Raw genomic sequence first — 13,941 nt, 5'->3', positions numbered from 1 at the left:
AACAGAATGCTTACAGGTGATGAGGTTGTCCTGCAATTTTTTACTGATTACATCCCAGACTAAATCAGATGCAGGAGATAGATGTATAGCTGTGTATGGATAAAACCTTCCAGATAAACACAAAATGTTTATCTCAGCAAGCAGAGCCTCAGTCCCTGTGGTTTGAGGGGCCACATGCTGTGTGTCATGTGCAGTGTACACAGATTTATTGCAGCAAGAGGAGAGGGGCCTTGCTGCCAGGGGCACTGACCACCCGGCAGCCTCGCTGTGCTCTGGCTCTCTCGGGGTGCAGGGGTGTCAGCTCAGCAGGGCTGGGGTGGAGCGGGGCTCTGCCTGACCCAGCTCAGGGAAATAAACCCCAAATCAGCCCCTCTGTGACTGAGTAAAGCAGAGAAATAACCCCCAAACCAGCCCTCAGTGACCAGGGTAAAAGAGAGAAATAAACCCCAAATCAGCCCCTCAGTGACCAGGGTAAAAGAGAGAAATAAACCCCAAATCAGCCCCTCACTGACCAGGGTAAAAGAGAGAAATAAACCCCAAATCAGCCCCTCAGTGACCAGGGTAAAAGAGAGAAATAACCCCCAAACCAGCCCTCAGTGACCAGGGTAAAAGAGAGAAATAACCCCCAAACCAGCCCTCAGTGACCAGGGTAAAAGAGAGAAATAACCCCCAAACCAGCCCTCACTGACCAGGGTAAAAGAGAGAAATAAACCCCAAATCAGCCCCTCACTGACCAGGGTAAAAGAGAGAAATAAACCCCAAATCAGCCCCTCACTGACCAGAGTAAAAGAGAGAAATAAACCCCAAATCAGCCCCTCAGTGACCAGGGTAAAAGAGAGAAATAACCCCCAAACCAGCCCTCAGTGACCAGGGTAAAAGAGAGAAATAACCCCCAAACCAGCCCTCAGTGACCAGGGTAAAGCAGAGAAATAACCCCCAAACCAGCCCTCAGTGACCAGGGTAAAGCAGAGAAATAACCCCCAAACCAGCCCTCAGTGACCAGGGTAAAAGAGAGAAATAACCCCCAAACCAGCCCTCAGTGACCAGGGTAAAAGAGAGAAATAAACCCCAAACCAGCCACTCACTGACCAGGGTAAAAGAGAGAAATAACCCCCAAACCAGCCCTCAGTGACCAGGGTAAAAGAGAGAAATAAACCCCAAACCAGCCACTCACTGACCAGGGTAAAAGAGAGAAATAACCCCCAAACCAGCCCTCAGTGACCAGGGTAAAAGAGAGAAATAAACCCCAAACCAGCCACTCACTGACCAGGGTAAAAGAGAGAAATAACCCCCAAACCAGCCCTCAGTGACCAGGGTAAAAGAGAGAAATAAACCCCAAACCAGCCCTCAGTGACCAGGGTAAAAGAGAGAAATAAACCCCAAACCAGCCACTCACTGACCAGGGTAAAACCACCTGGCAGCCTCGCTGTGCTCTGGCTCTCTCGGGGTGCAGGGCTGTCAGCTCAGCAGGCAGCGGGGCTCTGCCTGAGCCAGCTCAGAGGTGAAGCTGTGCTCTGAGCAGGGAATTGCTGTCACCTTGAGAGTGGCACCGGGGAGGAACAGCCCCTCCTGTGCCTGAGTGTCCTGGCCAGGAGCTGCCAAAAAATTCTGGGGCTGAGGCTTTTCATCTGCAGGCTTCTGCTTTGAACAGGAGCGAGCTGGAATCCTGGTGCAGGGTAAAAGTCACTGACAGGAACTGGCTGTGTGAGAAACACCTCTCAGGACTCTGTGAGAGCCACGAGCAGCCAGGTAACCCCTGCAGCTGATATCAGCACTGGTAAATATAGACACTTCTTATATAAGAAGGGACAGTCAGGTCACTGAATTTCTTAGGAAGATGTTCTCATTGATTTCCAATAGGAAATTCTGATCTTAAGCGTTGTATAAAATGGCATTTTGATATTATTAATGCCATGTTCTGGATAATATGAAGGCTTAATCTAAGTGTAAATAATGACTGTGGAAAGAGTGGCTGGACCCTGTCAGTGCAAAGAGCAGAGTCCCTTAGACAAAGAGCAGGGGCAGACTCTGGGGACAGGGCAGGGAAGGATTGCTGCTCACCTGCAGCTGAGACTGGAGGAGCAAGGAGCTGCCCAAGGTCACGTAAAGAGCCTGAGCCCATGCCCGTGCCTCTCCTTTTGCCATGCAGGGGACACCTCCAGCTGCTGTGCCAATGAATCTCCAGGCACAGGGAGAGAGGAGGGAATGGGAGCTGCCCTGGGGATAAATCCCTGCCAGGAATGACAGATGAAGGACAAACACGGAAAGTTTATCAACGGAATAAATATGAAAATAAAAGGATTTGGGAGCCCTGTCATGATCTCAGTGCTTACATCAGGCACAGGCTGTGCATATCTTCATGTTACAGTTATGGTAGGAAAACAAACTGGATTACCAGGGCTTAGTGCTTAAGCAGTCTGTTCCACCAGCAAGGCAAGGAACTTTGGCTGTTCTGCTGTCACAGATCAGATTTAGACAGGAGGGAGAAAAGACAAGGATCAGACTGTTTTCTGTTCAAAGCACACCGATTATACTCAATAAATGAAATAAAAATCACAGAACATCCCCAGCTCACACTCAGAAATGCAGCAGGGATTTGTCCCTCCATCCCCAGCCTGCACCCGGGTTCCTGCAGAGCTGAGGGGCTCCTGCAGCCCTCCCAGCCTGCAAGGTGCCTTTCACTGCTAATGCAGGCCTGGCCCGAGGGAATTCTCCTTTCCTTTTCCCTGCTACCATCTGTGACAAATGGCCCCTTTTTGGGATCACCTTGCGAGGGACAGGAGTAAATTTCAGGGAATATGAAGACCTTGCATTGCATTTTGCATCCAGGAAAGGGAAGCTTGAAGCAGCTCTGTGCCAAACCAAGGGGAATTTCCCCCACCCTGGCGTGCAGTGAGCTCCCAGTATCACTGTCTGGAGAAACCCTGGTGGAGGGGCCTGGCCAGGGACAGAGGGACAAAGACTCAAAACCCTCAGAAAGGCTGCAAAAACCTGGCAAAAGATCCAGGCATTACGTGGCTTTTCTCTGCATAACAATCTCATTTCTTGTCTCTCTGTTATTTATTTTGTATTCAGCTTCCAGTGCATCCTCTGTCCCATGCAGACAAGCCTGGGATGTAGAATATTCTGTTACAAATACTCCATCACAACTCACTCCCTGTTCTTCCAGTCACTCCTTCCACTTCTTTGAAACTGATCCCAAGTTCAACTTTTCCACAGTCTAAAGCTTTCAAAAAGCCAATTCTTAAAAAGCTAATTAGTTCCCCATAGGCTTTTTTTTTTTTTTGACTCAGTAAATATTTCTGAGATTGCTTTTTGTATAATCAGTGTTAGCAGCTCATTAAAATGCACAGTATGTGGATCACTTGGAATGTGACATGGCTCAGCATGGACACTCAAGCTGCTTAAAAAGACAGAAAAGAAAAAGATGAGGATAAAATGAAAGCAAAAACCCAGCATTTCCTTTAAGCTGACACCACAGTTAAGGATTTAAGACAGGGCAGGGAGCCTTCAGCCCTGCTATTAGGAGAAAAGTCTAATTGCTCAATGCACTGCCTGCCCTCTCCAGCCTGCATGCTCTCCAAAAAGATTCCTTTTACAGAGAGCTAAGATGCAAAAAGAAAAGGATTCTGTGAGCAGGTAATTGTGTAAGGTTTTCACTCCAAGTAATAGGAGGATTCTTCTTGAATTAATAATGAATGAAGTAATTTAAAAGGCCTTTGGTGTGTGCAGCCAGAAATAAATAATGCCTTAATCTGGGACATTTTATTTGCCATTAAAACAAACACTTTTTAAAAAGTGGGCACTGCTGAGCAGCACTCAGTTGCTCTCATGCCAGACGCCTGGATCAGATGGACAGTGACACTCAGGACTTGTTCCTCATATTTCAGGCATGTTCTTGGTGCTTGGTGGCTGTGGAAAGCAGGGAGCTGAAAGCCTCACTTTGGGTCACAAGGAGAGATTCCAGCTGAAGGAATGCCAGGATGGTGGGGTGGGAAGGGCCCTGCAGCCTGCCCTGACTGGGGAAAACAGAGAAATAGACCCCAAATCTGCCCCTCGGTGACTGGGAAAAACAAATAAATAAACCCCAAATCAGCCCCTCAATCACCTGGGTTAAACAGAGAAATAAACCCCAAATCTGCCCCTCGGTGACTGGGAAAAACAGAGAAATAAACCCCAAACCAGCCCTCACTGACTGAAGTAAAACAGAGAAATAAACCCCAAATCAGCCCCCACTGACCAGTGTAAAACATAAATAAAGCCCTTGCAGGGAGCAGGGTCCCTCCCCACTGCCATCCCTTCTGCTGAGGTCTCTCATGACATTCCTCCCCCTGCTCTGTTTAATGAATGGTAATAGGGAACTCTTGATTAGGAGCCTTTCATCATTTTAGGACTAGGGGCTTTAGCTTTCTGACCTACTTTCCTTGCCAATGAAATTCCATTTTTAGCTCCAACTCAAGGTCTGAATGTTACCCAAATTCAGACCATCTGCTTTAACTGCCTACGGGCTCAGAAGCTGATCCAAGCCAGGAGGAATAAATGGAACCAGTGTGTTAATACATGAAGTATTCTCCACTCTTTGCATATTAAATAGCCTACTTCATTTATTCCTGAGTCCTCACAAGCATTCCTGTTTCCTTGGGCAGGAGCTGCTGTTGGAAGGAATATTCCTGCCACCAGTTGCTCTCAGGTCACCTTTTCTGTCCAGCTGGAGCACTGACAGTCCAGAGCTGGCTCCAGGTTCAGCTTGTCCCTTGATTTGGCTCTGCTAGGGTTGGTACAGGCTCCCCTGGGAAATCCACCAGGGGATAAATAACCTTCCTCTCCTCCTTGTGCTCCCCAGTGCAGCAGCAACAGAACTTGCTTCTCCTCAGAGGAGAAGTTTGAATTCATCTCTGTCCTTTCATCACACAAAACTCAGTAAGAAATATGAATTTATAAACCAGAACAATATCAAACAGGCAGCTTTACCTGGAAAATCCCTACTAAGCAACTGCTGACCACAGCTTTGCTAAAAATCCAAGTGAACCCAAGTGCTGAAGATAACTGCTGCTGCTAGAGCTGATAGCATCTCCAGCCCTCATCCCTCACAGCCTGGCTGAGAGCTGGAATTGCAGCAGAATTTCCAGAGCATCCATGAAAACATCACCAAATGAATAATGCCAGGGAAAAAGAAAACAGTAGTGTGAAAGCATGCCAGATCTCACAGCTGAATACCCAGCTGGGGAAGTGCCCAGCTCCAAACAAGGCAGAAAAGAAGTATATTTAATGTAAAAGAATCCTAGCATGAAATAGGCTCTGTGCTTCCCCGGCCACGGCTGATTTACTGTGCAAGGCTGTCGTTTGACAGCCTGTTTGCTGATTCTCTTGCTTCAAAGCCATCGTGGCTCTGTTTACAGCTCAGCCTTGCAGGAGGCACCGGGGGCCCCAAGGTCCCACCCAAACCTGTCTGTGCTTCTGGGATTTGTAAAACACGGCTGGACACCCCTGGGGACATTCGAGGTGCAGAGGACGGGGCTCTGAGCAGCCTGAGGCGGTGGAAATGGGGAATACATGGGTTGAAAAGGTCCCTTCCAGCCCAGAGCTGGGTGGCAGAGCAGCACAGGTGAGCTCTGGGGCTCCTTCAGGGTGGGTGAGCAGTGCTGAACTGAACCCCAAAGCGAAGTGCAGGCACCAGGCACCCAGCCCTGGCCAGCTGCTCGTTCCCTGCTCCTTCACCACGAGAGGAATGGGCAGGGCTTGCTCCTGTGTGCCTTGCATCACTGGCAGGGACACAGCCATTGTCTCACTGGGGGCTCAAGGCGGCATTAGCAAGATTGCAGCTGTGGAATGGAGGGACAGAGCTGTCACTGCAATGTTCACAGCACGGCAGTGCCACTGAAACCCTGGAGCTGAATTCTGGCCGTTTTCCTCTCCTTTGTGTGAACCACAACATTGCAGAGTGAATTACTTGGAGCACAAAGACACGATCTGGCACCTGGACAGCGACATGCTAATGCCATGCTTTATTCAGCTCTTCCATGCAAAAGGCTTTCAAAATCACGGCCCATTGTACAGTACATAATGATTTTATTCTGACTCTATTGTCCCAAAGCAGACGCTTCCAGGCTGGAGCAAAATCTTCTTTCGCCTTTCCTGTGCTGGGCAAAAGGTTGGAGAGATAAAGCAGCTCCCTGAGAGCTGGGAGGAGAAATCCTGAACCAGGGCAGAGCCTTGTGTCTGCCCCAGCTGCAGGAGCTGTTCCAGCTTCCCTGGGTGTGATTTACACCTGGGCAGCAATGCCCCCTGACCCCCTAAACACCAACAGGGAACAGCCTGACGGTGGGATGGGGATCCACCGTCCCCTGTGCTGGCCCTGGGGGCTCCCCCAGACCACCAGGGACCCTCTGGGGGCTGCTCCGAGGGGCTGAACCCCCCCAGGCAGCCAGGAGGGCTGCTGAGCAGGAAGGTGCTGTGCCCCCAGTGCTCCTGGGGCACCCCGGAGCTGCTGGCATCCCAGGGCAGGGCTGGGAGCGCTCACCCCAGGAGAGAAGGCTGCAGGGAGAGCTCGGAGCCCTCCCCTGCCAAAGAAGCCCAGGGCTCCCTGCTGAGGGCAGTCACAGCTTTTCACCTGTCCCAGGGTGAAAGGCTGGGACACACAAAGGCTGCTGGGGAGGAGAATCCTGTTCCAGGGTCAGCCCAGAGCCGTCCCCATGTCCAAAGATCCTCCAGCTGCTTTCCTGCAGCTGCCTTTGGCAGGGGGAGGATGCTGCAGGGAGAGGCAGCATCAGCAGAGCTGCCAGGGCTATTTTTAGAGGCAGCCTCTGATGAGCTCCTCAGCACCTTATTTATGGCTGTCTCCAGCTGGGGACCTGAGCAGGGCCCAGACACCTCGGTGGCTGAAAGCAGGAGCAGTGACCTCTGCTTGGTGACACTTCTCTGCTGGCAGGCAGGAAAACAACAGCGCATTATGTTGTCAAGACTAATGGCTGCTAATTAGGGGGAGTGACATACGACCCCTTCTCTAGCCAAAGAACACAGAAGTCACACGGGAAATTTAAAAAAAAATAATAAAGTTGAAGTTCTGCATGCAGTGTTTTCCTATCTAAACTGAGACCACTTAAAAGTCACTTCCTGATTTTTTCCCCCTCTTTAGGGTTTTTTTTGCCTGTTTAGGGATTGGGTTGAAGTTTGTGTTGTGTGTACAGTGAATCAGTCCCGGGGTTCAGAGTGTTTCCTCGGTAGGGAATGGAACTGAGGGACAGCAGGAAAGGGGGACAGACCAAAGCTGTGCATGGGGTGCTCCTGTGGGGGGCTCTGGAGCTCCTGGCAGCGTGCAGGGAGCACTGCAGGGCTGTGGCAGCTCCCCCTGACACTGGCACACCTTCCACGGGGGAGCATCTCACCTGGCACAGCCAGGATTGTTCCAGGCTGGAGGGACCTGGAAGCCCATCTCATCATTCCACCTTCCACCAGGTGAACCTTGCATTGGATTCAGCAGCTGGAAATGGGCTCAGTGTGTTGTGATCCCAGTGGGTTCCTGGCAGAACCATCAGGGAAGGAGGGAATGGGTTAGGCTTAGGGTTAGGGTTAGCTTTTTAGATGACAAGTTGCCTTTTGCTGAATAAATTAATGGGAAAGTTGAGTTCTCTCATTCCAGTCTGGGGAAAAGAAGCTTTGGGTTTGAAATGCCTCATTAGTAGTAACTGGAGTGCAAGAGCTGGGTTTATCTGGCACTGTACCTGGTATAAATATGCCAGGGGGCCATTAGTGCCTTGTGGTAGCATCAGGACAGAAATAGTCTGTCCAGCAATTAATATTGCAGGAGCTGAGGATGTCAATAGAGCAGCAGAGCAACTGCAGCTCGTTCCAGGCCCTGGCAAAGTCAAGGGGGCTCTCAGCAGTGCCAGGGATGCACATCGAGCCCTGGCTGGCTCAGCTCTGACAAAGAGCCGAGACATTCCCAAACCTCAGGGCTGGCATTTCCACCTCACAGCTCAGCCCAGCGAGGCCACAGGAGCTGTCCCCAAGACGTTCCCGTGTCCCAGGGGAGGGATCAGGGAATCCCCCACGGTCGCTGCAGCCCAGTGCCACCAGGGGCTGTCCCCGAGCCACCAGCCCTGCACAGCTCCTAGGGCTCCTCCTCTCACAGGGGCTTTGCAAAGGAAGTTCTCATCCCCCCACCAAACCCGTCCTGCTCCAAGGGTTTGATCTTCCCTGGTGGTGTTTTAGAGCACTTCTCTCAAGTCCCCAGTAATGAGGTAACTCTCAGTCTGCATGTGAGAACAAAACTCCCTGAGACAGACTGAGCCAGACACTTATTATTATACTCTCTGCAAATGCACAGAAGGGCTTTTTCTGCCTGCTCCAGGTCACTGAGATCATGTTTGAGGCATATGATTAATTTTCAGCCTTATTGTGTTAAGGGCCAGCAGGAGAAGAGTGAGATTTTTTTTTAGAGCAGTGTTAAATGAGGTAGAAGAACTTGTCACTTAGCAAGAGCTTTGAAATGATCTTTGCATAAAGCAGCAGCTAAAAAGTTAATAGACATGAAGAGCCATCTATTGATTTGAGGTATTCTGAGGGGTTTGGTGTGGGTGAAGGCAGGAGAAGGTTCTGCTCGGGATGAACCAGCCTTGGCTAATGGTGCCTGAAGCATTTAGCATGCAAGGAGTCCTGCTCTCACTCAGTCCCTCACACCAACAGGTTCTTGAATGGGGACAGGAGGTTCAGCTGAGAAAAAAGGTGTTTTGAAATGTTTGTTTGTCCTCTTGGGTGTAAATTATTCTTAGCTCAACTCTATTCCCCTCGAAGCCCTTTGTTGGTCACAGACTGACATCAAATGTAGAAATAAAGCCTCAATTGAGATAAATAATTTCTCTTTTCAACATTTGCTGCACCAAGCACCAGAACATCTCAAAGATAACCACAGAAGTCCCTAATACCATCTGATAGCAACCAGGGGCCTGTCTAGATTTCAATTTTTGGATTTTCTCCAGAGCAGAGGGGCTCCAGCCCTCAGAGCATCCCCACAGCCTCCTCTGCACTCGCTCCAGCAGCTCCACAGGCTCTTTATGCAACACAAATTACAGCAGAAGATTGTTGGGTCCAACCCAGTGCAGAGCTTTGTATGAATATTTTTAGCTGGTCTCATATCCCTGAGAATTCACCTTTTACTGAATGCAGACTTTGAACAACCCCCAAATTTCTGACTGTGCAGATGGCAGGGAAACTGCTGGGGTTTGAAATGGAAGTGTAAATCAGTCCTCATTTGCACCTGGATACCGGGGAATGAAAATATATGAAGCTGCTCCCCAGCAGACGCAGAGCTGGGAGTTTGCTGGAGCTCATCTGCATGGAGAGAGCAGAGCAGTGAGGACGGGAACTTCAACAGCCACAGCTGCTGAGCAGCTCTGCTCTGCCACAGGGGTGCCTTCTGTGCTGAGCTGGGTGCCAGGCAGGCCAGGGCGGCCGTGCCCAGCCCAGGGTGGCTGTACTAGGGGCAGGGTGGCCATGGCCAGCCCAGGATGGCCGTGCCCAGCCCAGGGTGGCTGTACTAGGGGCAGGGTGGCCATGGCCAGCCCAGGATGGCCGTGCCCAGCCCAGGGTGGCAGCAGGATGAGCAGGGTGGCCGTGCCCAGCCCAGGGTGGCCATACCAGGAACAGGGTGGCCATACCAGGGGCAGAGTGGCAGCAGCAGGGACAGGGTGGCTATGCCCAATCCAAGGTGGCCATACCAGGGGCAGGATGGCCATGGCCAGCCCAGGGTGGCAACAGAAGGAGCAGGGTGGCCATGCCCAGTCCAGGGTGGCCATACCAGGGGCAGGATGGCTGTGCCCAGCCCAGGGTGGCCATGCCCAGCCCAGTGTGGCCATACCGGGGCAGGGTGGCTGTGCCCAGCCCAGGATGGCAGCAGGATGAGCAGGGTGGCCATGCCCAGCCCAGGGTGGCCATACCAGGGGCAGGGTGGCTGTGCCCAGCCCAGGGTGGCCATGCCCAGCCCAGTGTGGCCATACCAGGGGCAGGGTGGCCATGCCCAGCCCAGGGTGGCCGTACCAGTGGAGCTGACCCTGGCACGGGGCTCGGAGCACCGGTGCCACCCCGGGGAGCTGGGCAGGCCCTGCCGAGGCCCGGGGTCTCAAGGAGGGGCCTCCTCTGTGCTTGTGCCTGCAGCTACGGGGACATGGTGCCCAAGACCATCGCGGGGAAGATCTTTGGCTCCATCTGCTCGCTGAGCGGGGTGCTGGTCATCGCCCTGCCCGTGCCCGTCATCGTCTCCAACTTCAGCCGCATCTACCACCAGAACCAGCGCGCCGACAAGCGCCGGGCCCAGAAGGTGAGAGAGGGAGGGAGGGAGTGTCCGTGGGTGAGAAATGAGTGACAGAGTGAGTGTGAGTGAGTGAGGAGTGAGTGTGAGTGAGTGTGAGTGAGTGTGAGTGAGTGTGAGTGAGCCCTGCCCGTCCCCTCCTGGGCCAAGGGCCGCCATGGGCGCCTCCCACCCTCACGGCCTGTGCAGGCCCCGCTCAGAGTATCCCCTCAAACCAGCCCCAAACCAGTCCCACACCCAGGCCAAATCCTGCCAACGCCCCCAGGGCCCTGGGGAAGGGACAGACAAAGCCCCCAGCCCCAAATCCAGCACAAACACACAGAGGAAGAGCCCAAATTCACACCCTGCGACAGACGCGGATGGACACCCGCTGCCCCAGAACGAGGGAGGGAGGCACTGCCAGTGCCCCCCGAACAAAACACACACCCCAAAACAGAGCTAAACATGCCACAGTGATTCCTGCTTGGCTTTTCTCCAGGACTTGTGGTCTGAAAAACCGTTGTTGTCAAATTCCTGCTGCAGAACCCCCCACATGTGTTTTGGTGTTCCAATGGCATCCAACTCTGAACCATTTCACACCAGGTTAACGTGGAAACCTCACATGCAACTGGATGGATTCTTGTACAAAATTCTCCTGTTATATGTCTTATAATTACACCCAGATAATAACTTACCTGGCCACATTTCTAGCACAAGCAAAATAAACTCGTATGATCCCACAAAATTTGAACACTGGCTGACCCAAAGTCCAGCCAGGATAATTTCCACATCCTGCCTTGGAAATAGAATGTGCCCCCATCGAAATGCACCTCAGCCCTCACTCCTGCACACACTGCACCGGGGTATTTTCGGCAGCAGGAGCAGCAGGGCTGTTATTACTCACCTTTCCCACATACTTGTCTGAAGCAAATAGATGGCTGTGTGCACAAAAACCCTGAAATCATCCCCAGGAGCTGTTTATCCTCCTGGCTGCTTCGCTCCTTGTTGTCTCTCTGTAGTTTCAAATACACCCATCCAGCAACATGCACTTATCAGCACACATACCCCTCCAAGGAACACTGGGAACACACAAATGGAAATGTGAAGGGATTACTGAATAGTCCAGATTCTGAACAGTTTTTGCCAGTGGAAGCTCACTGAGTCACTAAGAGAGTATAACAGATTTACTGTATCTCTATTTCAATCTGCTAAATTACACCACAGCCAGAATCAGGTTTTTACAACAACTGCAAACCAAAGGCCTGAGGTTCTTTTTCTCCCCGTGGAATGCTGTCTGCCAGAAATGCAAGACTCAGGGGACCTGATGGAGAACAGTAGTAGAAAAATGTGTTATTTCTGCTCCAGGCAAGCATCTGGGCCGTGCCTACTTCTTGCATCTCGGGGAGCTGACAGCAGAGAGCTCAGATACAAGACCTACAAAACCACAACATTTGCCAGTCAAAACACAAAAGGGGAGTAGCAGAGAGACAGAATGGTGCAGGAATCAGCTGCAGACTCAGCACAGCTCTGCTGGCTTGTACCAACCCCTGCCTGAGCTCTGACACGGCTCACGTGAGGCAGGGGAGCAGGTTTGCAGGGAGAGCTCTTGGTTTGATCACACACAACACGGCAGGGATAAAAGAAGGGTGAAGGTAAGAAGGCAAAGCCCACTCTGTGCCCTGCTCTGCTCTGCAGCAGCTGCCAGTGGGATCCAGAGTGGCTCAGTGCAGCCTTTCAGTGAAGTTCAGTGCTGGCACAGAGAGCTGTAAAGTGAGGCTGCAGCCAGCACGAGGATTTGGGATTTCCCTTTTCCAGGATCCCTTTTCCAGGTGAGGTGTCAAAGGGAAGGACAGGGATGCTCGGGGAGGTTTATGGGGACAATGCCCAACAGCCATTTCAGAAGTGAAGCCTGTGAAAGAAAGCTCTTGTTCTGCTGCAGCAGCACCTGCACAGAGACAGAAACTTCCAGAGCCCAGCCCAGGCACAGCCCTGGCTCCCAGCCTGAGCTGGCTGCAGGTCTGTGCTCCTGGACAGGCAGCCCCTCTCTCCAGCAGCAAACCAAGGTTCCTTCCTCTAATTCTGCTTTTCCTTTGGCCTGTGATCCACTTGGCAACAGGGAAAAGTCCCCCCACCTTTGATGCCAATGTGATTGATTGCAGCTTCTATAAAGGTTTGCTGTATTGACACACACAGTGTATAATTTCCCCCATTTGAATTTCTAATTCCCTTGATATTGGTGGAATTTCTCAGTTAAGAAACTTTTCTCAAGTCAGAAGTGTGAGTAATTTTCACATGATCAGCACTGCATGAATACTAAAAAGCAGGAAAGAGAGACAAGCACGTTAGTGACAGTCCCTCTGGAGCTGGCCAGGATGTGCAGGGGGACACTGAGGGTCTGCTTTGGTACCACACTTGTCCCAGCATCATCCCACACTGGACTGAATCCCATCTCCAGAAACAGTTAAAACTCTGCCCCCATCTTCTTAGAGTTACAAAGACATTTGCATGGCTTTTTCAGGAAGGTTGGAAAAATCTCTTTGCTCTCTCAGTCCCTGAATAGGAAGAACCCACCAGCAAAGCTCCTTATAGCAGAATTTAGGAGCACACCAGGAATTTAGTGAATTCTTGTTCTCTCTGAATGGAAGAGCAGTTTCCTGGGCATGCATCAGGATAAATGCTTTGAAAGTTCTGTTTGAGAATCATAACTTTCATTATGTACAGGTGGATTTCAAGACAAGGCTGTATTAATTTTTTGTATGAGCTCAGACTGAGATTTCCCAGTGGCAATAACAAAGGCAGAAGTGCTGTAGGAGCTGCCTGGATTGGCATTCCCAGGTTGGAGGGCGTGAGAGAAGCTGGGCTTGCTGAGGGGCTGCACTCCAAAATCCAGGACACAGCCCAGCCCCTCTGCTCGGCTGTGCTCAGTCCTGACTTTGCCTCTGCACTGCTGAGGGGGCTCTGGTCTAGCAGGAAGAGGATTTAAGTAAAGTGAATAAATTCCCAGGAGGTGGCTGTTACTCATCAGCATCTATTCTTCAACTAACTGAGGAGAAATGTTCCTTAAAAAGAAAAAAAACCCCAGTAAAACACAAAACCCAACTACCAGTGATCTAATCGCTGTACAGATAAATTATTCTTTGCCAAACCTGTGCTGTGAGACAATTAATTACCAGGAGATCTGGCAAATCTTAATTCATTGTGCTGTGGCATCGAATTCTGTCCTCTGGCATGCAGCAAGGAGCAGGTCAGTGTGAATGGGAGATGAATTGATCATTTGTGACAAGGTTCATTCTGGTAAAACTGTTGTGGTTTTTTTCCTTCCCCAACGACTTTTTTCCCCCCCTTTTTTGACTGATGTGCTAAGAATAGACCCTCCTGACTTTGAAACGATGCCGTTCTTCAGTGAATGTCACAGCCTTGGATTTGAAAGAGAATGTGACACTTAAAAGGCTTGACAATAGAATGACTTTGTAATTCAGATGATGCTGGAGGAGCCCCTCTCTGTGCTCAGCTTGCAGCACGGAGGAGAAGGAGACAGGAGCTGGTGCTGGGTGGAGGACAACACCTCCCACTTGCCCACCCCGGCAAGAAAAGGCAGAGGCAGCTGCTGACAGCTCCTGAAATGCTGCTCCTTTAGCAGCAGTGGGGAGGGAGAG

At 51.1% G+C, this 13,941-nt stretch overlaps 1 protein-coding gene across 4 annotated transcripts in view; it reads left to right on the top strand.

The window, feature by feature from the left end:
* The window catches only part of KCND3 (potassium voltage-gated channel subfamily D member 3), a 98,117-nt gene that overhangs the window by 61,002 nt on the left and 23,174 nt on the right, over positions 1 to 13,941 (top strand). For all 4 annotated transcript variants that reach the window (XR_010350662.1, XM_064399226.1, XM_064399228.1 and 1 more), the window contains exon 3: positions 10,153 to 10,315. Coding sequence is in view for 3 of the 4 variants with exons in the window: in XM_064399226.1 (XP_064255296.1) it covers positions 10,153 to 10,315 (163 nt within the window). In the remaining variant the exon portion in view is untranslated. The remainder of the gene's footprint in view (positions 1 to 10,152; positions 10,316 to 13,941) is intronic.

This window comes from Passer domesticus, chromosome 25, assembly GCF_036417665.1.
Source record: "Passer domesticus isolate bPasDom1 chromosome 25, bPasDom1.hap1, whole genome shotgun sequence".
NCBI classification, from domain to species: Eukaryota; Metazoa; Chordata; class Aves; order Passeriformes; family Passeridae; genus Passer; species Passer domesticus.
The sequence above is the reverse complement of the archived record's forward strand: the minus strand, read 5'-3'. Positions and strand labels throughout refer to the sequence as shown.